This window comes from Lathyrus oleraceus, chromosome 5 (genome assembly GCF_024323335.1).
Source record: "Lathyrus oleraceus cultivar Zhongwan6 chromosome 5, CAAS_Psat_ZW6_1.0, whole genome shotgun sequence".
NCBI classification, from domain to species: domain Eukaryota; kingdom Viridiplantae; phylum Streptophyta; class Magnoliopsida; order Fabales; family Fabaceae; genus Lathyrus; species Lathyrus oleraceus.
The window spans coordinates 505,988,576-506,015,451 of NC_066583.1; the positions used below are offsets into that span (position 1 = coordinate 505,988,576).

The following is a 26,876-nucleotide window of genomic DNA, read 5'->3' on the forward strand; positions in this document are numbered from 1 at the left end:
GAGAAAAAGGAGTGAGATAGTGAGGATAAGAAGTGGACATGGCAAAGAGTTTGCAAACTCAAAATTCTCTGAGTTTTGTTCCATTGAAGGGATTGGTCATGAATTCTCAGCACCTATCACATCTCAGCGGAATTGAGTGGTTGGGAGGATGAATAGGACTCTGCAAGAGTCGGCTAAATTATGTTGCATGCCAAGAACCTACTTTACTATTTCTGGGTTGAAGCAATAAACACAACTTGTCACATTCACAATCTTGTGTGACAATAAGATCTCGAACCAAAACTACTCAATATGAACTATGAAACCAAATTTCAAATTTATAACCTATGAGTCTATTTCAAAAGCCGCAACAACTACACAAACACAACTACTTACTTATAATTTAAAAGTTTCATTAAATGGATATAATCATTATCATTTATCAAATAAATATTTTTGAAATATCTCCAAATTACTTGTAGTAATTATATAATCATAATCATTATCATAACTACTTGTAGTAAATTTATTTTATTTTACTAGAATCAATATATTTCACAAATTACAAATACAAAACATCATTTTCTATGTGTTATACTCCATTGTACTTGTTTCAACCACGTGTCTCTTTTTGTACACAAAACCTTTGGCTACCCACAAATAAACACAAAGATTAAGAGCACTTAACAAAGCCAACACCCAATAAAAGTAATTAAGATGTGCCTTATTCAATTCACTTCCCAACCATTTTCCACCAACCTTTGAAGTAACTTCCACTACAACACTTATAATACCATTGCTAATAAAACTTCCAACTCCAACAATGCTTAGATATGCTGCAGCTCCCAAACTTCTCATTGCATCAGGCATTTGATCATAGAACAATTCTTGTAACCCAACAATAGTAAATGCATCAGAAATTCCAAGAATAGCATATTGAGGTAACATCCACCAAATACTCATTGGTATAATATTTTCTTTGCTATGATTATTGTCCAAGAGGTTATGATTCTTAGCAACACCAACCCTTCTAGTTTCCACAAGAGCTGAAACAATCATCGTAAATATCGACAAAAAAAGACCAACTCCAATCCTTTGCAAAACGGTTATACCAGAATGATGTCCTGTAATTTTTCTAGCAAATGGGACAAAAACTTTATCATAGACTGGTACTGCAAACAAGATCACAACTCCAACAAAGCCTTGAAGCGCTGCCGAAGGAATTACGAAATGTTGTCCAATTGATCTGTCTAATGTGCTAGTTTGTTTGGTGAAAAATGTTCCTAGCTGACTTTGAACAACCGTGAACATTAAGCAACTTAGCCATATAGGAATGAGACGAATCACAAGCTTTACTTCTTCAACTTGAGTCATTGAGCATAGTCTCCATGGATTTATATCCTTTCTTGATGCATCATCATGTTCATCAATGATCATTGCTTTGTCCAAAAACCTATAGTAATATTTTTGTATAACAAACATGTAATAATTTACTTTTATATTTAAGTTCAAAAAATCTCTACTATATTCAAGTTAGGTTTGTGTTTTCATTTTTCGATATAACAATTACTACAAAAACTCACACACGCCAATAATTACCTATATTGTTTAGTGTGAGCCAAACTTCGACTAATTGATGTTGATCGAGAATGATGGAAGCTATCATGATCATAACCATACCAATAACTATCTGGACCGCGAGTGTCTTTCACGCGCCACTTACGAGCTGCAGCAACAAAAACTCGGACAATACTAGTGATCGGACTCCCTTTAGGGCTTTCCTTTGTATACCTTTTAGTTCCTAGCAAGAACACCACCAATGCTATTGCCAACATTGATGCCAACACTAAAAGTCCAATAGCCCAACTTACATTGTCCTGCATTATTAAAATTATTGATGCTAACTAATTTTTTTTTCTAATCAGCAATTTTACTTTTTAGATTCATTGAATAATTAATATAAAATTTACCATCAGGTACCCTATCACGAACACGGCGAAAACCGAACCAATTACAATTGCCAGGTACCACCAATTGAAGAATGATCTTTTGGCATCTCTTTCTTCTATTGTGTCTTCTGCAAATTGGTCAGCAGCAAATGTTTGTACGCATGGCTTGTGTCCTCCATCGCCGACCGATAATATATAAAGCGCGGTGAAGAACAACTTCTTGTTTTTTACTATGGAGACTGATAGTGTCAACAAAATCATACCCTGCATTATATGACAATAAACTGTTTTAATGTTTGAACGTACTAATCTATATAAATAGAGATTCAATTAGAGAAAACTGTTCTTCATATTCATCAAATCATATGACTAAATTAATGTTGAAGAGTAAAAATATGTTTTGTTTTTTTTTTAAAGATCATTTTGATTCATATATAAAGAAAGATGCTTTTGATTTGTCTTTTTTTTATTTTTATATCTTTATTTAGTTTTGCTTTATAGGTATTCTTTTATCATTTTAAGATATTTGAAAACGTCTTCTAATTGACTTTTTTAATTCATGCATATATACAAAATGTGGTAATACGAGAAAATTTATCTTGAATTAGAAAAAATATCCATTAATAATAATATATGAGTGTATTTCATCGAAAATTATAACTTTTATTTTTATTCTTCAAGTTTTCACAATTATTTTATGAGAGACACTAAAAAACATTTTGATGATAACTTTTCACGATTAAATAAATTTTTTGGATTTATATTTAACTATAGAATATTAGTCTTTATAGTCCTTTCACAAAAAATATTAGTCTATAATTGTTGCAGAAGAGATTTAATTTTATACAAAAAAAAAAATTAAGATAAGTATAAAATACTTATTAGTGTAATCAATATTAATAATATATTTTTCTTTTTAATATTAGTGATGATATTCAAATCTTATCAACTAAGTCAACACACATTGTCCTATGAATGTTTACTTGTCAAACTTTTAAATAAAAAATGAAATTTTTTATCTCACCAAAGTTCAGATACATCTTTACTTGAATTAATTATTAAATTGGATCCATTAAAAAACATTAAAATTAAAACTTTAATTTAAAAAGTCAAAAAAAATCTAAAGAAAAATATAAATACCAAATAAGATGAGAATGATTTATTTTATTTTTTGGAAAAAAGAGAGAGGAATGGAAAAAAATATAAAATTACCAGAAGATAGATGAGAGATGCTATGATAATTGTGTTGAATCTACCAAGATATGAATCAGCAATGAATCCACCAAGCAAAGGAAAGATAGAAGAAACACCAACCCAAGTGTTTCTGTTCTTAGCAGCTTCAGTTAATGGCTCATTAAGTGCTTTATTGAGATATAAAATCAAATTTGAACCTAATCCAATGTTTGCAAATTGCTCTGCAGCTTCCATAACTACAAAATAAAAATTGCATAATGCTCAATTAGAACAACATAAACAAATTTATCAAAAATAAATATTATCAAAAATAAATTTTACATAATAAAGCGCAAACGAATTTTACAATTTAATTTTTTTTAATCATAATAGTCCGGTTTTTTAAGAGCTCGATTCGAAAATTCAAAGCTTATCAAAAAATATATAAAATGAAAAAAAAAATTTAGTCAAGATTCAAATTCATAACAACTCGAAAACTTTAAAATTTTATGCAAATCTATTCTTAAAAAATAGAGTCGACAATTCATAATTCACCTTATAAATACATAAAATCTAACTAAAGATTATTCCAGTCAAAATTCGAGTGATTATCTCATATAAAATAAATAAAAATAAGATTAGGTTACTCACTTATGATGAAGATGGCAGCATGCCATCCTCCTTTTTTAGTTTTGGTAGGTTGGATTTGTACACCACCATTGCTTTCTTCCATAGTTATGCAAAGTGAGAATTTCAGTTTTAATGAAAATGGTTTGGAAGAAAAATATTTGAAGAGATAACACTAAGGGATTAATTTGATGAATATATATATATATATATATATATATATATATATATATATATATATATATATATATATATATATATATATATATATATATATATATATATATAATAGGATTATTATTTAAGGAAGAGCATTTAATGTGTACACATTTTATACTCTTTTCTAAACACAGGAAAAATGAATTGTGCTAAATGCCAGCTACAAATATGTATAATTGTCGTTTTTAACAATGAAAGCAATGATATTAATTATAGTTTTGACCATATTATTTTGAGTATTTATTGTAAAAAAAAAATAGGTGAAATGAGAAGATAAATAATAGTATTAAAAATTTTCTAAAAAATTTATTGGTTTTAAATTTATGTATTAACCTTAAAACTAAAAATGAATTAAAGGAGTATTATTTTATTTATTGAATATGATTGTTAGTTTTTATCAAATTTATGTGATATTCACATGATTCGGATTCTGTTTTCCTATAAGGGTTTGTTTGTAAAATAGTTGATAGTTGGTTTTAAATTTATAGTTGATTATTAATAGTTGATAGTCGATGATTTTATTGATAATTTATAGTTGATTATTAATGGTTGATGGATTATAGTTAATGATTAATAGTTGATAGCTAATGATAGATAATAAATTAATTGAAGTATTTGATAAAATAGCAGTCTCGATAATTGATCACACTACGCAGAGTTAGTCGGGGTTCTGCTGCCCGGTCAGCGGACAGTGGTTCCGCTGACCGTTCAGCGAACGATGGTCAAGGGGGCAGTGCCCCCTACAGGGTTTTTAGGGGCAGCGCCCCGATGCAAAATTTTAATAAACAATTCTTTGAAACCGACGTTTTTCGCATCAACACTTGATACTTTAAAGCACAACTCTTGTGCAGTCACAACCCTAATCGCATAACTCTTTGACAGCACAACCCTTGTATCGTCATGAACCCTAATGCAGCAATTTCATACCTTCAAACACACCTCGACTGATAATTCAGTATGATTGATCAACATGTCATTGCTTCACCATACTAATATTGGATTCCGAAGCAAATGACCATGGATCGCTCAAAGGAATAACAATCATTAAGTATTTGAATGAATGAAATAGAAATAGTATATCATATATATCATATTTTGCATTATAATTACTTATATCATATATATAAATTGATCGATCTCATTTGTGTAACCTATGGACGATCGATGTATCGTTGCTTCACCATACTAACATCGGATTCCGAAGTATAGTCAACATCAATCATCCAAATCATACATACATGATGCCAAATTTAATTACTCGTCTATTATTTAATTCATTATGTCTTTTAATCGTATTAATACAGAAAATAAATAGCTATCAGATGCATGGTTTCGTAAGTGGCTATGATACCACTGAAGGAAAATTGTGATCCAAAACACAACGGAAATTACAAAATTTCCTTTAGTGATCCTTACGAATGGGCATGACCAGTGATAGAAACTGTTATCTCTTGTGGTGATTGAAACCTTTGATGCGAATCTAAGGAGTGATCACGAGCGTTGAATGGTGACAACGCCTCTACTCAGTCCACACGAACAGATTCCTTCAGTCTGAGTGCTAGCTGCTACGAATGAAGACTTTGAGAGAGAGAGAGAGAGAGAGAGAGAAAAAGAGAGAAACCAAATTTCATTAAGTGAGATGCTTCTGCATAAGGGTTCTATTTATAGAACCACTTGTGTGGACTGCAAGCTAAAAATACCACTTAAGTGTATGTGTCTCATATTTTATGGTATATTGAAAATCACTTAAGCGCGTGGTACCTTACCACATTTCATATTCTACTTAAGTGCATCGTACCTTACGGTGTTCCTTATTTACTTTATCTCTCATCAATCCATTCTTTTGTGTGTGACCCTGTCAGTTTTCGCGACATTGATATTTATATTAAATCACATATTTAACATGATAAACAGTGAGTGATATCTAGCAACACATCACTACTACCCAAGACACAAAAATGTCATTTGATCTGACAAATCCCTTTTTGTGACAATACTTGTGTATACAATTATCCTTTTTGCCCTTATGTCTATATTGAACATAAGACATAGACTGTGTTATCCTTGTCCAGTTCAATATTAGGCCCCTAGATATTTATCCTGTTACGCAGGATGGGCAAATTCCATCTAGGTCACTCATGTCCCTCAGCATGCTTCGTGGAGTACCCATCAACTGTCTTTATGGTCATCCAATTACGGACAATGGTTGATCAGCAATAAAGCACTCGACTCTACATCTAGGGTCCATAGTGGTTTCAGGTCGAAGGGTGGTATACATCATTATCACCATGAGAATAACTTATGACACTTTGCATAACATTTTATGTAGTATTCTCATAGTGGGTCAGTCCAATATAAATATTACTAATAATATTCATACATATGTTTAAGACTTGATAACTCCTTATCCATGATCTATGAGATGTGATCATCAGGCTATATACATAATAGTCTTAATGCTTTAATGTTATCCTACTTTACAACAAAGCTCGACTACAGATACTTTAAGAATAGTGTCCTTATGTTTAATGGGATCTCATGATTAAGTCATACTTGATACATTAAACGGACTAGTTATTCTATGGACCTTATTAAACAAGCATAATAAATAAAAAAACTTTTATTATTAATAAATAATTCGATACAAGTACCAAAAGTATTGACCTCTAGGGTTTACACCAACAACTACTTTAATCAATAATGGAGTCGTTTTTTATAGGGGTGTTTGCGAGTTGGGTTGGGTCTAATTTGATTAAATCCAATTCTAGACTCGATCAATAGTCTTTGGTTTGAGTTGAGTATTCAACATGTACTTATAAAACTAAATCTGAACCAAACCAACACGCCCATCAATGGGTTAAGTTGGGTTGGGTTTATGGGTCATGCATAAAATATAACATTCAAATTCTAAATAAAATATAAATTTAATTAACACATTTATTTTACAAAAACATTAAAAAAATCATAAATTTTTAGTATTTAATTTGAATAAAATTTACCGGTTAATACCTAAAAACTCTTTTACAATTCAGATCAAGTTAGAAAAACATAGAAAAGGTGTAAAGCATAATTTAAAAGGTGAAATATCTCTCTCTTTGAATAAATAAACTTGATCTCTCAAATTTGATTTAGTCTTAGACTTTTATAATTAATAAAAAATATAATCATATTAAAAATATATGCATCGAAAGAATTATGCAAGATAATTTATAAATAAATTAAATTTAAAATAGTGTGACATGTCAATGGGTTCGATTCTCGGGTTCGTGGATTTAAAACTTCAAATTTGTTATACAAATCAAATACTAATGGGCTTGAATAGATTGGTTCTGGTTGGACCAGTGCCTAATTGGGTTAGGTAAAAATAAGGGTTGAGTTAGGTTGGGTGGTTCGCGGATTGACCCATATCCATGAACACCCCTAATTTTTGATATTATCTCTCTCTCTATTTGTTGTTTCAGTTGTGAGTGAAAGGAGGATCAATTGCCTAGTAAATAAATAAAACATAATTCTCTTTTATTCTAATTAATTTTGAAAACTCACCTCAATTCTCACTAACTCTATCCATCTATCTATTTTATAACAAAAAAAAATCTATTTTTCTCCACAAAGTTTCAATTTCTCATTATTTCTATTATTTATATAATTAAAATTAATATAATTCTAATAAAACTCTATTCATCCTCAATAATACCAATAAGTTAAATAAAGCACTCAAATAAAATAATATAAAGAATATCAAAATCAATTAAAATAAAATAAATGAAAAACGGGGGTGTTAGAATAACAATGTATCTGAATCAATGATGAAAATTCTGATTCGATTCTTGATTTCTTGATTTGATTTCTTCTCTCCTCTCTTCCTTTTTCTTTTATGTGTATCTTTAATGATGAAGATACTATTTTATTTTGTTTGTGCGAAATCAGAAAAAATGCGAAAAGTTTATTACTTTATTTTCCAAAGTGCATATTTTATAGATATCTTATTTGAAGAATCACAACTCATTAGTAAGAGTCATGCTCCAATAATCATGAAGAGAGAGAAGAGAAATATAAATATAATTTTAAATTTCAAAATAAAAACTCTATTAAATTAGTCATATATCAACCCAAACAATCATCACATTTATGCATCTTTTATTTAAAATCAAATTTTTATTTATCGAAATCACATATTAATAAAATAATTCAATTGAGATTTCCTATTAGACATAATTAGACATAAATAGTTTTCCTATTATGTAATTGAAATTCATGTAATTAGACATAATAGTTTTCCTATTATGTAATTGAAATTCATGTATATCTCATAAGTGTATAATATTTGTTCCAAATATAGAGTGTATACTGTCAACATTCTGTCATGTTCTGTCGGTTTCTAATAAAACAAACTGAACTAATAAAATAATCACGTGTGAATATATAAATCTTTGTAAAAAAGTTAATTAAATGATTATATTTTTTGTAAATTTTTAAAATTAATAATAATAATAATAATTAAATATAATTTGTTGGATTTATAAAAAAAAAATAGATAGATAGGACTTATCCATATGGTTAAATGGGTGTATTGAATTCAATCTATTAAGTACATGTTTGGATTGACTTTTATAAGTTTCAAAAGCACTTTTGTTTCACTTAAACATAAAAACAGAATTTTTTGTTTATTTGAGTTTTTCTCCAAAATGAATTCTCCTCTTTCAAATACAATTCTGTTAAAAACTATACTTTCTAGCTTTTGACGCCAGTAAGAATCAATCATATATTTATTATATATTGGTTCTTACAACTCCCTTTAATTTTTCTTCTTTATGCTCCTTAAATTCATCAATTGCTTATTTTCTTTTTACTTTGCAATAATTTAGTATCATTTTGATAATTATCATTAAAAATCAATTTTGATAAAAGAATTTAATTGTAAAAAGATTTTACACCGTCAATTAATCTTAGACGTCAGATATTGAAATAAATTTGACTTTTATTTTAAAAATCTATAAAATGATTTAAGTGGAAAAAAATGTTGGTGCAAAGGTAGAATATATGATGAATGGAAATATTCTTATTCAGAGAATGACGGCTACAAAACAGGATTAAAAGTTACAATGATTGACACCCTATTTATAAGCTAAAAACTAGGGTTACTACAATAGGATAAAATACTAAAATACCCTCTAACAAACTTAGGGGCTAAGAAAATAATACAATTTAAATATGAATTAAATATAATACCATCCCTTAATTCATATTCCATTAAAACTTGTAACACCAATTCCATCCCTTAATCTGAGAAATTGATCAGTCTTGATAGCTTTCGTCAGAACATCTGTCAACTGCTTCTGAGTGCTACATTGTACAACTTCTAACACTCCCCTCTGAACTTGATGTCTCAGAAAATGATACTTGGTCTCAATGTGCTTGCTTCTCCCATGCAACACTGGGTTTCTGGCAAGATTGATTGCAGACTTGTTGTCAATCATCAGCTTCAGAGGTTTGTTTACTTTAATCTTCAGATCCTGCAATAGATTCAGAATCCACACAGCTTGGCATGCAGTAACAGCACCTGCAATGTATTCAGCTTCACAAGTTGACAACACCACAACAGGTTGCTTCTTGGAAAATGAATCAATCTTCTGATTCCAAGCTCTGGGCGCTTGTTTCAATCCATATAGAGCTTTGTATAATCTGTACACCATCCCTTCCTGATTCTTTTTCACAAATCCAGGAGGTTGTGACACGTAAACTTCTTCTTCTAATGGACCGTTCAGAAATGCAGATTTTACATCTAAATGCATCAGAGGCCAATTCCTGTTAGCAGCTATTGCAATCACCATTCTGATTGTTTCATGTCTTGCTACAGGTGCAAACACTTCAGAGTAATCCAGCCCAGGTTTCTGTAGAAATCCTCTGGCTACCAACCTTGCTTTATGTTTGCCAATTGAACCATCTGGCTTTAACTTCTGCTTGAAAACCCATCTGACGCTGATGGCTTTCTTGTCTTTTGGAAGTTCTGTCAGCTTCCAAGTCTTGTTTCTCTCTATAGCATCAAGTTCTTCTTTCATGGCCTTCAGCCAGAGCTTCTGCTTAAGAGCCTCTTCTGTACTTATCGGTTCAGAGTCTACTAACATGGCACACTGAATAACTTCTCCTTCAGAGTCTACTTCAGTGTCTTGCAGCATGTCAAATTCTGCATATCTTCTGGGGATGTTTCTGATTCTTTGTGGTCTCTGAACTTGTTCAGAGTCTTGAGCTTCAGAGTTTCTAGCTTCAGATGGTTGACTTCCTTCAGAGCTTTGATCATCTTCAGGGTCTGGCATATTTCCAGAGTCTAAATTACCACCAGAATCTGGATTAACATCAGAGTCTGGGTCATCAGAGTCTGGATCATCAGAGTCACCTTCATCTTCTGAGTTTTCTCCAGAGTCAGAATCACTATCAGAATCAGAATCAACGTCAGAGTTTACTCCAACTTCAGAAATTCTTAACTCTGACCTTTCTTCAGAAGTTCTAACATCAGAATCAGATTGAGACTTATCCCAATTCCAAACTTCTGATTCCTTCACAATCACATCTCTGCTGAATTCAATTTTATTGGTTTCTGGACAATAGAGCTTGTATGCACCTGTACTGTGGTACCCTATCAGAATCATCACTTTGCTTCTATCATCCAGCTTCTGTCTTCTGGCTTCTGGAACATGTTTATAGCAAACAGAACCAAACACTTTCAGATGACTAACACTTTGCTTATCTCCAGTCCACTTCTGTATTGGAACTATTTCCTTCAACTTCTTCGTAGGACATCGGTTGAGTACATACGTTGCGGTGGCAACAGCTTCTCCCCAGAGCTTCTGAGGAAGCTTCTTCTCCTTTAGCATGCTTCTCACCATATCAAGCAAAGTGCGGTTTCTTCTTTCAGCAAGACCATTGTGTTGAGGGGTATAAGGAGCAGTAACCTCATGCTCAATTCCATTCTCCTCACAGAACTTCTGGAACTCTTTGGAGTTATACTCACCTCCACCGTCAGTTCTAAGAATCTTCAGCTTCTGACCACTCTGATTCTCAGCCTTCATTCTGAGCTTCTTGAATTCATCAAACACCTTGTGTTTGAACTTAATAAGGGATACCCATGTCATTCTTGTGAATTCATCAACAAATAACACAAAGTATTTATTCCCTCCAATCAATGCTACTGGAAATGGACCACACACATCAGAATGTACAACTCCCAAGGCATGTTTTGCTCTTGGAGCAGTTTCTGACGCAAATGGCAATCGTGGTTGTTTTCCTTCCATGCAAACTTTGCATGACTTTTCAGGCTTCTTAGTTGCAGGAATTCCATGTACCAACTTCTTTGAATTCAGATGTTTTAAGCTTCTGAAATTCAAATGACCAAATCTTCTGTGCCACAGCTCACTCTCCTTCTCAGCACTTGTTGCACTAAGACATTCTGAGTCTGCAGTTCTGACATTCACCTTGAATGTTCTATTCCTTCCCTGTTTTGACTCCATAATCAACTTCTGATTGCAGTCATACAGCTTCAGAAGATTATCCTTCATGGTAACTGAAAAACCTTTCTCAATTAATTGTCCCACACTCATCAGATTGCTTCTGATGCCAGGTACATACCACACGTTCTGAATCAATGCTGTTTTCCCATTGTTCAGAATCACTCTGACATTTCCCATACCTTCTGCATTAAGATATTTGTCATCAGCACATCTGATCTTTGTCCTCTTTTCAGAGTCAAAGTCAACCAGCCATTTCTTGTTTCCAGTAAGATGATTTGAACAACCAGTGTCCATATACCACCAGTCTATCAGATCCATATCATCAGATTCAGAGGCCATCAATAGCACAGATTCGTCATCAGAACTTCTAGCTATATTTGCTTCCTCTGATTTTCTCTCCTTGTTTGACCAACAGTCTCTAGCAAAGTGACCAAACTTCTTACAGCAGTAACATTGGATTTTCTTCTTGTCATACTTCTCTTTTCCCTTCTGAGCATTCTTTTGTCTATCAGAGGTTGAGCTTTCTGACTTCTGACCACCATCAGATCTTCTCCTGGCTTCTGACTGCTTCTGATACCTCCTATCAGAAGTTGCTTTCAGAGCCTGCTGCTCTACTTCCCTTTCAGAAGTTCTCTCAGTCAAACGCAACTCTTGCGCTTCTAGACTGCTCTGCAGCTCTTCAATTCTCATGGTGCTCAGATCTTTAGAATGTTCTATTGCTACCACAATGTAATCAAATTGAGAGGTAAGGGATCTCAATACCTTCTCCATGATTGTTTCTTCAGAAAGAGTTTCTCCACACGCTTTCATCTCATTAGTGATCAGAATCACTCTGGAGATGTATTCAGAAACTTTCTCATTATTCTTCATGTTGAGATTCTCATATTGCTTTCTCAAGGACTGAAGCTTCACCTTCTTCACTGATGCGTCACCACCATAACATCTAACCAGTGTGTCCCACGCAGCCTTTGCTGTCGTTGAATCTGCAATCTTCTCAAACACATTTACATCAACACATTGATGAATGAAGAACAATGCTTTCTGATCCTTCTTCCTTACTTCCTTCTGCGCGTTTTTCTGTTCATCCGTCGCATCTGCTGCTGCCGGAACATAACCATCAGTGACAAGATCTAGAACATCTTGAGCACCGAACAGTACACGCATTTGGATCATCCAACGATTCCAGTTTTTACCGTCAAATACTGGAAGTTTGGTGTTCATGTTGCCGTTTCCGTTCATCTTTCTACCTTGCACAGTACACTAAGATTTCTCACACAGTGTTTCCCAACCCACAGAATTAAAATTCTGATCAGATTTTGTTCAAGATTCAACACGAATCTAAGAATCAAAATCAAACACACAAGACCTCACGTTCACTCGTGTTTCCCGTGTTTCCCAATGAATCTGAACCGGAGCTCTGATACCAATTGTTGGTGCAAAGGTAGAATATATGATGAATGGAAATATTCTTATTCAGAGAATGACGGCTACAAAACAGGATTAAAAGTTACAATGATTGACACCCTATTTATCAGCTAAAAACTAGGGTTACTACAATAGGATAAAATACTAAAATACCCTCTAACAAACTTAGGGGCTAAGAAAATAATACAATTTAAATATGAATTAAATCTAATAAAAAATTGTGATAATATGCATGTAGAATCTATTAGTGCAAGTTAGAAACAGCATATATTCATATTCGCCATCTTCACCTTTATCTTCCATTTTCTCCATTTTTTTTTCTCACACTCACATATATTCATATCTATTCTATTATTTAAAGTAGGGGACTCAAATTAACCGATTATTACAATTATTTATATTTATATTTAAATTTGATTTTTAAAAATTAATTAATTATTAATATAGTTTTAACCAAATTATCATATTAATATTCATATTTTGGACATTCATATTTAAAACAAAAATCAATTTTTTTTAACTTTAAAAAAAAATTATCTAAATTTATTTTTACAAAAAGTAGCTTTTTGAATTTTTTTTCAGTAAATAAAAAAAATGAAAAAAAAAAGTTAAAATTTGTTTTTCAAAAAAAAAATGTTTTTCTTAAATAACCTTTTTCTGAAAATATATTTTTTTCCCAAAAAAACATTTTTTTAAAATAAATATATATTTTTTAAAATATAAAAAAATTGTTGAAAAAAAAACAAACTTAAAATTTTGTTTAATCACAAGTAATTATAAAATTGATTATACGGGTTAATAACTAATTTATAACCATTTTACAAAAATAAAATTTAATTATAATAATTAGTTTTAATAATCGATTATGAATTATTTATGATTATGGATTGATTATGAAAATTAACAGTAACATTCCTTGGATTATATTTATGATTTTTTTTTCTTCATCTTTAGTCAAATTTGTATTTTTACTTGGTTCTACAAGTTAATCATATATTCTTTTTATGAATTTATTATTATTTATCATGTTAAAGTCTTAATCCTTTATGGTTTTGTTTGTATTAAAATCATGCTTATGAATTTTATCTGTAAATCTTTTTAGTAAAACTTGATATTTGAAATGTATCAAAAATCGGCAAAAAAAACTACCGAGCACTCGTAAAACTAACAAATATCTGTAGTCCAAAACAGATTAATGGATATCGAATGTCCAACCCTACCAGATTATTGGAAAAAAAGTTGTGTCAAATTATAAATTACTTTATAATTTTAAATAATCATTAATATTATTTTTATTATACTCTTAATTAATAAAGAATAATTTTATAAAATAAACTATATAATAATGATTTTTTTTATAAAATTTGCCACTGATTTACAACAATTTTTCTCAAACAATTTCATAAAAAATTCATAAGGTATTTCCGGCAAAAAAAAATATTGCTAAAATTCACAGAAAATTTTGTAGGTAAACAGAAAAAAAAAATAGCAACACTACGCCCATTCAACGAACCCTCATTAGAAAAATTAAAAGTGTAATATTTTAGATATTATTTTTAAAGTATGGTATTTTGGAGGAAAAAATTCAAATGTACTGCACTTCTCTTGTGTAAAAGATTCAAGGGATTCAATATTTTTTATTATGGATGTTAAGGGCCCTAAAATAAAAATAAAATACTAAAATATTCAAATTTAAAAATTAATTTTTGAATTATTTTATTTTTTACCATTTTTATTATTGAATAGATGGAGAATGTCTTTTTCTTTGGACCTCCATTCATTTGTTAACTTTTCCTTTTATTTAATTAATTAAATTTTTTTAAAATAATATTCATTCTGGCAATAAGAAAAAATTGCTTTTTTAAATATATTAAATAAGTAATGTACTTATCCAATATATAGATCACATACATTGTTTATTTAATTAATATAAATAGGACTACAGAAAATATAATAATAAATAATTATAATTATGTCTTATTTTCATATTTAATATTTTAACATTTATTTATAATAAAATATTATTTTAATTTTACTATGTAATCCCATCTATATTAGATTTGTTATGCATAGCCGATCTCAAATCTGAATAAAATGAAAGAGTTGGGTTAGTAGTCGACAACTAACATAAAAATTTGTCTAATCTTTATGACATAGATCAATTACGAAATAATGTGAATGTTAGGTTATTGCCCGTAAGCAACAAATTGTATGGTTCGAGTACTGTGTCAAAAAAGCAAGAGGCTATGCATCGCCGCCTAGATGTAGTGAAAAATAAACAAGCATTTCCACACTTTCGTGAACGAGTGTGGGTAAAGAAGTTAGCTCATGAGAATATGATTCGTTTTGGACCATAGAATATAGGCACACTTACTAGAAAATTTATGAAAACAATGGACATTATAGTTAGGAGGAAGATCAATTTCACATGCCTACAAGAAACAAAGTGGACAGGTAAAAAGGTGAGGAAATTAGACAACTCATGACTCAAGCTTTAATACACCGGAAAAGTTAGATCGAGAAATGGGGTGAGGATTATTATGGACAAGGACTGGAAGAAGGATATTATGGATGTGAAAAGTGTGGAGGTTAAATCGTAGCCTTGAAATTTGTAGTGGAAATAATTTTTTACGAAATAATGTGAATGCTAGGTTGTTGGAGGAGAAACACTTTAGTCTTAATCTATAAGAATAAATATACAAAATTATGCAAATTCTAGGGGGATTAAACTTATGAGACATACCATGAAGTTATGGGAAACGGTGATTGTATGTAGACTAAGAAAAGAGACTCGAGTGACTAAGAATCAATTTGGTTTTATACTTAGGAGGCCGACCATGGAAGCGATTTTTCCATTAAGACGCGTGATGGAGTAGTATTGGATGGACCAACAAGACTTGCACTTAATTTTTATTGAGTTAGAGAAGGCGTATGATAGAGTTCCTAGATATATTTGTGGAAATACCCAGAGAATAAATGGGTTAGGATTGCATATATTCAAGTTATCCAAGATATATATGAAAGCGTATCAACTAGTGTGCATACACAAGATGGAGAGACAAATGATTCCCCCATTACAATAGGTTTGCATCATGGTTCAACCATAAGCCCCTACCTATTTAATTTAATTTTGGATGTACTTATAGAGAACATCCAAGAGCTAGCGTCGAGATTCATTCTTTTTGCAGATGATATAGTCCTACTTGGAGAGTCGAATAAGGATTTAAATGAAAGGGTTGGGAATCTAAGATGAGCTTTAGAAATGCATGGATTTTGCTTAAGCAGAAGTAAGACGAATTATATGGAATGTAAGTTCACCAAAAGAGAAGTGTTTCTAACCTAGAGGTGAAAGTTAGAGACCATATCATCCCATAAGTCACGGGTTTAAATATCTTAGATTTGTAATACAAAATGATGGATAAATAGAAGGGGATATAAACCACATAATTCAAGAAGGATTTTATGTTATAGAAAGGTATTACTCAAGTTGAATGAAATTTTTTATATTGGGTGCTTAAAAATCAACACAAGATTAAAGTAGTTGTAGCAGAGATGAGGATGTTGTATTTGATGTGTGGTAAGACTAGATATGATAAGATTAGAAATGATAATATGAGAGAGAGAGAGAGAGAGAGAGAGAGAGAGAGAGAGAGAGTTGGGGTAACACCTAGAGTTGAAAAGATGCTGAAAAATAGACTTCAGTGGTTTGAGCATGTAGAGAGAATACCTGTAGACTATGTGGTAAGGATAGTAGATCAAATGGAGAAAAGGAAAATAGATAGAGGTAGGGGAAGACCTAGGAAAACTACAAGAAGAGTTATTAAGAAATATCTCAAGATTAACATTTTAGATAAAAGCATGACCCTGGATATAACATTATGTCAGAAGTTGATCCATGTAGCCGACCTCACTTAGTGTGATAAGACTTAATTGTTGTTGTTGTTGTTGTTGTTGTTGTTGTTGTTGTTGTTTATTTTTACTATGTAATAGTATATTATTTTGCCTTAAAAAAAGTAGAATATTGAGAAAAATGTATTAAATACTTAAAATTATAATTAAAAAAAATGTGTTCTTTGAGTTGTTGATAGAGTTTTTGTCAATTAGGTTTGGGATATGTATCTTCCCCATTGAGTTGTTGATATGATTTTCGTCCACTCGGTTTGATATATGTATCTTCGCCCATCAGATTTGTTTAATGACCTTCTATAAATATGATAATGTTACAAGATAGTATAGTCATTACTCACTTCACTCATTGTACATACTTTGTAGTCATGTATCTTTGGGTTATTATATTTTATGATCTAGATAAGTATATGGAAATTTGCCTAGATCCGCATTGGAAATTCAAAATATTGATTGCAACCATCAACATGAATTTTTGATAGTTAGGTGGTCTAACTATAAAGGTAAGAAATTAGAATATTGTTGTCCATACATAGCGATGAAGGATGATAACCTGGATGGAACCCACGTTTAAGACTCGGATCGTATACGAAATTATTTAGATGTACATTGTATGTTTGAAACACATAGAGTAAAGTTAAATCGAGGGGGTTGATGATCCATTTATTTTATGTGTTTTCGTTGATTAGATGTCTAAGAAGTTAAAAAAAAAAATCAAAAAGCTACTTTTTGAAAAAATAAATTTAAATAATTATTTTTTAAGGAATTTTTTTTAAGTTAAAAAAATTGATTTTTGTTTTAAATATGAATGTCCAAAATATGAATATTAATAGGATAATTTGGTTAAAACTATATTAATAATTAATTAATTTTTAAAAATCAAATTTAAATATGAATATGAATAATTGAAATAATCAGTTAATTTGAGTCCCCTACTTTAAATAATATATATGAAAAAAAGTAGATCTATCATATGAAGCCTTCTACTTTAAAAGAAAAACTTATTGAGAAAATACCAAGGCTAAAATTTCCTCCCTATGTGAAGGATAAATATATATATATTCTTTATTTTTCTATATCGAAAGTTTCCATCATTTCCTTCATGTGAATGGCTTTGGTGTTTTCACCTCCATTCCTAAGATGGTTTGTTTGTGGAAATGTTTTAAATGACATAGAAAATTCTTACAAAAAACCTACCGAAATAGTGGTTTCGACCAAACATGACATACACAGCTACTAGGGTCACCTTCATGTCGACATCAATCCCATCAAAGTCTTATCTAAAATTGTTGATGGTGAGGCATCAAGGCTTTTTGGATTAAACTTTCCTTCCTTTTAGAGCTTTTGGCCTAACTATGTCACATTTCTTCACAGTTGTCGCTTTTAAGAAAAACACGAGCGATGTTGGTGTCGTAGGTGACCAGTCTGGCCCAACGTCATAGGTAATAATAGCATTTCTTTTAACCTTAAATTATTGGAGTAAGTAATCTAACTCATATCTCAATTTATAGATTCAGAAAAAAGAAACTATTTTGATTGTTGTTGTCCCCAAAGGGAAGGCGAGGCAAGATGAAGAAGCACATGTCGAAGAGGAAGTGGCAAAACAAGTTTTTATATCATCTCTTTTTATTTCAATGGTTAAAGCTCGCACATTTTACATAAATAATTCTTATCTTTTTTAGGGTCAAAAGCGTGTGAATACTGCAACTGCTCCTCTTCCTTCATTTAAGAAAAGCAAGAAGGACGCGCCTGCTGAAGTGTTGAAAAGTATATTTCCAGCAAATATTTTTATATCGTATCCACAAAGATTGGTTGATATTACCGTCGTTCTATAATCTCAATTGTTGTAAGTTTGAAAAGCAACCAAGTTGTTTTTGAGTGAATTGTTATCTCTTAATTAAAATGACACTAAGACAATGAAATTAGTTTTAAATCAAATATAAAAGGCTTGCCAAGATTGGAGTTCACTATCCCAATTTCTTATGTTTCCCTAGTGACAACTATATGGACTCAAAATTATTGATAATATTCAAGTATCCTCTTAATAACATTTATTTCTAAATGAGATTGTGATAATCATTATATTAATCTTTAGAAGATTTCTCCATCTAACTATTAATATAACAATCTTTAATGTTTGATACAAAAGAAGAGTAGTGTATAAATCTATTTCTACAATTTATTCACTACTTGAAAGCAACTTTAAGTCAAGATTTGAACAACCTTTCTCAAGTGAATATTCAAAATAGGATGAAAGTATCAATCCATACATCAATAATCAATTGTCACATACAAGAGTTAATAGAAATACATAATCAATAAGGGATAGCTACTACCTCCAATCTTGCCAAAGTGGGGTTTAGCTCCTCATCACCATGTTTGACAGCAAATAAAAATGGAATATGAATTCTGAAAATGGCCTCTAGCTTCCTTTAACAAAACTTGTAATCATCCCCCATTTTCTCCCAATGTGTGGTTAAAAGGTTCATTGTTTCCTTAATAATCTCCTTTTTGTCTAAAACAGAAAAGTGGTTTCAAAAGGTTCTAAAAATGTCACACTTAAGTTGGGCTCAAAATATAACAAGTGGCCCAAACTAATTAAAAAGCTTGCTGTCTTCGCAGGGTTTGCGGCGCCAACATGGGTCGCAGCGTGAACTGAAGAAAATGCAGCTTCTTTGCCTTGCAAGCTTCCTCAACACTTTTTCTTCTAAACTTTATTCTTCAAGTGTGCTTCCAAACTGCCCATCAAGCTTCTTCCAAATTTTGCTCATGCAATCCAATGCTCTCTTGTCCATAATTTCTACAAAACTAACAAATAAGTGAAATATCTACTCAAAACATAATTAAAATAAACTTAATTGCATATTTACTAAATTGTGAGAATAAAAGTGTGTAAATTTGATAAGAAAATGGTAAAAGGGACCAATAATAATATATGAAAAATAGTGATAATTGGTCCCTAACAACTCTCCCCAACTTATCATTTTATTTGTCCCTAAACAAAAGTTCTTCACCAAAGTAACCAAAGTAATGAAACAAGAGAATGAAACGAGGATTAACCAAAGACACTCAAATGGTTCAAAAGTGTACGACCCTTTCACAATCCACTTACCTCAATGCTAGACAAAACATGAACAAGAATAATGGTTGGGTGCAAATGACATACCAAGAAATTCAAAGTAATACATGTCAAAATTGAATCAAACTTATACGCACATCATAGTAATGATTAATAAACATGAGGTTTTCTTTCACTCATCCGAACAATTAAATCAACATCAACTCGAATCATGCGGTCATCAAAGCAAACACTAAATCATATGAAAAAATGAGAATCAAGAGGTCTTTCAAAGGTTGTAATGTGGCTTGGGTTACAAAGAAAGGGTGTGATTAAGAGAATTCAAACAAAAATGCCTATCCCAAGGGAGCATTCCCATAAATTCAAACTCAACAACAAATTCTATTTTTGATCCCAATTTTTCTTCTTTTCTTATTTTTCAACAACAACACAACCATGAGCTCTCTTTTTATTTTTTTTCTTTCTACTAGCTCCATAATTTCAAAGGTGACTTATTGTTCTTGTTTCTTTTCACACTTTCACCTTTTCTAAAACACCACTTTTTCAAGTTTTTATCAACTCTTCTAAGTTACTCTCCCCAACTTTAGGCTTCAAGACAAAATTTATGCAATAATGCTCCTTACTTAGACATAGGCAAAAGACAAAAATTGCAAATAAAATCGGTTGAAGGTTCAATTGAAACGAAAGAAATTAGGATTCATTTATTCACAATATTTTCAATGGAATTTGCACTTATCAATCAAATGAATCCTAATACAAGCTCAAAGGGGTTAAACTAAGGATCACTCCTCACAAGGTTAGTTGATTCAAAACTTTTTTGGCCAAGTGGTTTTTCTCAATAACAAACAATGTCTCTATCACTTTTATAATTTTCACAAAAACAGACTAATGCATGATTTAGCATGATAAAAATGAATTGAAATAATATTCGGTCTCCCGCATTTAGTGCACAATGGAAGGCTACCTCACAATTGGTTAAGTTCTACTTTGATTCAAAATTGACATGTATCTCAAGGAATTTATGATAGGAAATTTGCAACACACCATCAAACTATTCATGTTAAGTCTAGAAAGCGATAAAGTGTACCTTGAAATGCCGACAACCAATTCTTATCATCACCACTTGAAGTGTCATACGCTTCCTTCCTTGTAAGCATCACTTGGTTCCTTCAAGCTTAACTCAAGAACGAGAACAATTAAACAAAAGAGTGGGGCATACCAAAATTCTTAGAAACACACAATTAAACTTCACAATAAAGATACATGCAATTAACAAAACAAAAGTTCACGGTGAATCAAGAGCCACCAAAAGTACAAAAAAAAATGGGAAACACCAACATGTGATGCTTCCTAAAGTACAACCATAATTAAAAACACAAAAACAATAATAATAATAATAATAATATAAAAAAAATCTAATACTACCCAAACCAAGGTCTTCAATCCTCCTCATCAACACCACCGCCTACGGACCCAATGACATCTTCCATGTCTTCATCATGACCCGCACCACTAGCTTGACCACTACCTCCTGCACCCCCCATGAATGTTGGCCTGCCCTCAGGCCAATTAGAGTAAGATACATACTCCGCCTGAGTCAAAAAAGTGTGGGTTTCGGGTGCCAAGAATGTGTTCTGGAACTGCTGCTGCATGGCATCAAATAAGAATGATTGAGACCTCCTAGAAGCCTCAAAGTTTTCACAGCAGTAAGTGGCAAACGCCATCTGATCAAAAACTGGTGCGTCGCGGGCGCGAGGCCTAGATGAAGAAGTGTCTGCTCCCTCGGCTCTATCCATCTGACTTTGGCAGAACCTGTTCAAAAATGCATCATTAATCACACTGGTTAAAGAAAGGTGCACCTCATCCGGAATAGGTACGTTTGCCCTTCGGCAAAGCCCCATAATCAACCTCAGATACATGAGCACACTGACTTTCCCTCCGAACTTTGTCCCGCTAGTTGCCACTTTTCTCATCTCCTGTGCGATGATAGACGCCACATCCACCGATTTCCCAATCATAATGTAATATAAAAGGCAGCTAACATCGAGTGGAATTATGGTACTATGGCTCTGCGGCCGAATGTTGTTCAACAAAAGAACCAAATAAGTTTGGGCTTCCAAATTAAGGTTTTCCCTCTTCCAAGATTTTGCAAATCCTTGATCGTTCAAGTCATACGTCCTTCCCTCAAGGCAAAAGTGAGTACTAACAGCAGCAAGATCCCAATCATTTGTGGCCTCTTTAGCACGGTATTCACACCGCATGTTATCCGCCAAGGTGAGAGGATGACCCAAATAAGTATTGATTGCATACCTATTGAAATCAATGATCTTCCCCCTCACCCTAGTTTGATAGTGGTATTTTATACCTTCCTCCAATTGAAGAGCATTGGCGTAAAATTCACGCACAATGTCATAATTGATTTCCGCTTCCGGCTCACAAATTTTTCCCCACTTTCTCTTTTCAAAATTTGCCACAATCTTCCTATAGTTGCCACCTGGTGACAAACGAATGAACCTTTCTGGATGGATGGTTCTTTTGATCAGCTTTTCAAACCTCTCCTCATGCTCATTACTAATGAATCTCCGCACGGACCTTGAGGGACCGGAGCTTATTGTTTTTGTGCGCTTAGACATCTGCGAGAAAACCACAAAGCAACCACACAACAGCCAAGACATAAGTCAGCATACGTAACAAAAAAAAATGAGGTGCTGAAATTCTTCAAGTTCACGGCGCGAAGGGCAGATCGCGGCGCGATCTCTGCGAAACCTAGAAAAACCAGCAGCCATAGGATCTTTCCTACTGCTCAATTCTTTTCAAAATTTATACCACAAACTCTTAACTTGTCCTACTTTGAAGAATCTCTACACATGCAAAGTGAATTTCAACAAAAATGTTTATCCTCTAACAATTACCCTAATTCACCTTGATGAGAGAGCAAAGAAGGAAAAAGGAAGAAGAGTAAACATACCTTGATGAGAGAAAGGGATTGAAATGAATATTCTTGCAAAAAATGGGATTATTGATATTGAGAGGGTTAAGATTGTTAGGGTTGAGTTTGGGAGTGAGGGAGTGTGTTGTGAAAGTGGTGAAGAGAGAGGGATGAAGTTATAAAAAAAGTATAAAGGAAACAAAAGTAAAAAAAAACAGAAATTAAAAGGGGTTGTTCCGCTCAGTTCGCGGGGCTAACTTGGTTCGCGGCGCGAACTGAGGGTTTTTCCAACTTCCAAAGTAACACACAAAAACAGGGGACTTAAATTCCCATTCAGTTCGCGGGGCGAACTGAAGGAATTTTCTAAAAATGTTGGAAATTGGACTGACCTCCATTATAATCTCGAAAATAAAGCAGAATACATTACACAAATGAAGTAACAAAAAGAATGAAATGAAGGCTTACGAAGTTGGGTTGCCTCCCAACAAGCGCTTTGTTTAACGCCGTTTGAGCTCGAAGGTTTGGCGATACTTCACGGTTCGATGAGCGAAACGACATAGACGTCTCGGTTTACTTCTCCACCATGGTAGACTTTTAATCTTTGCCCATTCACAGTCCAACTCTCTTTTGACTTTGGGTCCTCAACCACAATGGCTCCATAATCTCGCACCTCTTTCACTACAAACGGTCCCGACCATTTAGACTTCAACTTACCCGGAAACAACTTAAGTCTTGAATTAAAAAGGAGCACCATTTGTCCAACTCTAAACTCCTTGTGACGGACCTTTCCATCATGGTATGCTTTCACCTTCTCCTTGTAAAGCTTATTTGAGTGGTAAGCATTGTTCCTTAATTCCTCCAATTCATGAAGTTGTTCTTTTCTTTTCTCACCGGCTAGAGTGGAGTCAAAGTTCAAGAATTTAAGAGCCTAAAATTCTCTATGTTCCATCTCTACCGGGAGATGACAAGTCTTCCTATAAACCATCTGAAATGGGGTTAGTCCAATAGGAGCTTTGTAGGCGGTACGATACGCCCACAAAGCTTCATCCAATTTTGAAGATCAATCTTTTCTTGAGCTCGAAACAGTTTTTTCAAGTATCCTTTTTACTTCTCTATTTGACACTTCCGTTTGACCATTTTCTTGTGGATGGTAAGGAGTAGTCACTTTATGCTTTACACCATAATGTTCCAAGACTTTTTCCAAGGGTGTATTGCAAAAATGTGATCCCTCATCGCTTACTAACACCCTAGGCACACCAAAACGTGAAAATATGTTTTTCTTTAGAAATCTTATCACGGTTTTGGAGTCGGCCTTAGGTGAAGCAATTGCTTCCACCCACTTTGACATATAGTCAACGGCTACAAGAATATACTCATTAGAGAAAGAAGAGGGAAATGGGCCAACAAAATCAATTCCCCAACAATCAAAGACTTCCACTTCCAACATGTTGGTTAGGGGAATTTCATCTTGTTTGACTATCCCTCCGCTTCTTTGGCATGTGTCCCAATTCTTTGCATGTTCATGTGCGTCTTTAAACACGGACGGCCAATAAAATCTCGCTTGGAGGACTTTAGTGGTTGTTCGCAAACCGCTATAATGACCTCCATATGGAGAGTTATAACAATGCCAAAGGATATCTTTTGACTCTTCAAGTGTCACACACCTTCTTAAAATGTTGTCCACACCCGCTTTGAACAAATATGGGTCATCCCACACATAGTACTTTGCATCCACTAAAAATTTCTTTCTTTGATTACTAGTGAGGTCTTCCGGTGTCAAACCGGTTGCCTTATAATTAGCAAAATCGGCAAACCAAGGCCTCACTTGAATCGCATAAAGCTTTTCGTCTGGAAATTCTTCCCTCACTTCTTCTTCTTTATTTGTGATTTCCACATCAACCAATCGGGACAAATGATCCGCTACCAAGTTTTTGGAACCCTTTTTATCCCGGATTTCCAAATCAAATTCTTGTAATAACAAAATCCAACGAATTAGTCTTTGTTTGGAATCCGGCTTGGTTAGAAGATACTTGATTGCCGAATGGTCGGTGTAAACTACAACTTTGGACCCGATCAAATAAGCTCTAAATTTTTCCAATGCATACACTATAGCTAGTAACTCCTTTTAGGTTGTCACATAATTGACTTGCGCCTCATTTAAAACTTTACTAGCATAGTGGATGGCATGAAAAATTTTAGCTCTTCTTTGACCCGAAACCACACCAACCGCATAATCGCTTGCATCACACATAAGTTCAAAATCAAGTGTCCAATTAGGTGCAACGATTATGGGTGCAGTGACTAACTTTTCTTTTAACTCATGGAATGCTTTTAGACACGACTCATCAAAAAGAAATTGCGTACCTTTGTTGAGCAAATTACTCAAGGGCTTTGCTATCTTTGAGAAGTCCTTGATGAATCTTCGATAGAATCCGGCATGTCCAAGAAAGCTTCTTACTCCTTTGATGTTTGTTGGAGGTGGTAGTTTTTCAATGACTTCCACCTTTGCTCTATCAACTTCCAGCCCTTCGGAAGAGATTTTGTGACCAAGAACAACACCTTCGGTGACCATAAAATTGCATTTCTTCCAATTGAGCACTAAATTTGTTTCCACACATCTTTCCAAAACCACATCAAGATTTTTCAAGCATAAGTCAAAGGACGACCCATAAACGGAAAAGTCATCCATAACACTTCAATGCACTCTTCGATCAAATCCGAGAATATTGCTTGCATACACCGTTGAAATGTTGTCGGTGCATTACATAATCCAAAAGGCATTCTTCGGTAAGCAAAAATTCCGAAAGGACATATAAAAGCCGTTTTCTCATGATCCGCCGGATTGACCGAAATTTGGTTGTAACCCAAATAACCATCTAAGAAACAATAGAAATTCTTTCCGGCCAACCTTTCCAACATTTGGTCCATGAAAGGTAGCGGGAAGTGATTTTTTCTTGTAGCTTGATTTAGCCTCCTATAGACAATGCACATCCTCCATCCGGTTACCGTTCTAGTTGGAATCAACTCATTTTTATCATTTTTAACAACCGTCATACCACCCTTCTTTGGGACTACTTGCACCAGACTCACCCATTCATTATTGGAGATAGGATAAATCATTTCGGCCTCCAATAGTTTGACAACTTCTTTTCTCACCACTTCCTTCATTGATGGATTTAAGCGCCTTTGAGGTTGTGCAACGGGCTTGTAATTTTCTTCCATCATGATCTTATGCATGCAATAAGCCGGACTAATACCCTTTAAATCGGATAATACCCACCCTATTGCACCTTCATTCTTTTTCAGCACTTGTATCAACTTATGCTCCTCTTTTGTGGATAAGGCATTGCTAATGATCACCGGTTTAGTGAAATCATCACCAAGGAACACATATTTCAAGTGTGAAGGTAGCATCTTTAACTCTAACTTTAGCTCTTCCACTTTCTTTTTCACATCCAAGTCCTCATTTTTATCCTCATGATAAGCAATCTCTCTGCAAGACTCCAATTCATCCAAAAATGCTTCAATTTCTTGTTCTTCATTTTCGGTTAAAACATTGTAAGCTCCTATAAGAGATCTCTCTAACGGATTAGAAAGATGAACTTGATTTGCAAACTCTACGATTTCCTCCTCGGTGGCATTGATTCGAAAAGAGTCATGCTTGTCGTTAGGGTGCTTCATGGCTTCAGAAAGATTGAAAGTTACATCTTCATCTTGCACTCTTACTTTCATGAGTCCATCATCAATGTCGATCATCATTCGGGCTGTTTTCATAAATGGTCTTCCAAGAATTATAGGAACATCACGATCCTCATCCATGTCCACTACCACAAAATCTACCGGAAAAAGCTTGCTGTCTTCGCAGGGTTCGCGGCGCCAACATGGGTCGCGGCGCGAACTGAAGGAAATGCAGCTTCTTTGCCTTGCAAGCTTCCTCAACACTTTTTCTTCTAAACTTTATTCTTCAAGTGTTCTTCCAAACTACCCATCAAGCTCCTTCCAAATTTTGCTCATGCAATCCAATGCTCTCTTGTCCACAATTTCTACAAAACTAACAAGTAAGTGAAATATCTACTCAACATAAT

The 26,876-nt window shown here is 33.1% G+C and overlaps 1 protein-coding gene across 2 annotated transcripts; it reads right to left on the bottom strand.

Moving 5' to 3' along the window:
• Positions 1-494: 494 nt before the first annotated feature.
• On the bottom strand, positions 495-3,915 carry LOC127085830 (protein NRT1/ PTR FAMILY 5.4). 2 transcript variants are annotated; one of them, XM_051026377.1, is made up of 5 exons: positions 3,753-3,915; positions 3,243-3,358; positions 1,950-2,192; positions 1,579-1,856; positions 495-1,432 (listed from the first exon to the last, which is right to left on the bottom strand). In XM_051026377.1, the coding sequence occupies exons 1-5, from the start codon at positions 3,832-3,834 to the stop codon at positions 565-567; spliced, it is 1,587 nt and encodes a 528-aa protein (XP_050882334.1). In that variant the 5' UTR covers positions 3,835-3,915; the 3' UTR covers positions 495-564. The 2 variants fall into 2 exon arrangements, with proteins under 2 accessions (XP_050882334.1, XP_050882333.1); XM_051026376.1 differs by having other exon boundaries at positions 3,141-3,358.
• Positions 3,916-26,876: the final 22,961 nt, after the last annotated feature.

Coding starts and splice junctions, on each gene's coding strand:
- LOC127085830 (XM_051026376.1), bottom strand. CDS start 3,834: ATGGAAGAAAGCAATGGTGGTGTACAAATCCAACCTACCAAAACTAAA. Junction 1,857..1,949: donor TCGTGATAGGGTACCTGATG/GTAAATTTTATA, acceptor TTAATAATGCAG/GACAATGTAAGTTGGGCTAT. Junction 1,433..1,578: donor GCTCACACTAAACAATATAG/GTAATTATTGGC, acceptor ATATTACTATAG/GTTTTTGGACAAAGCAATGA.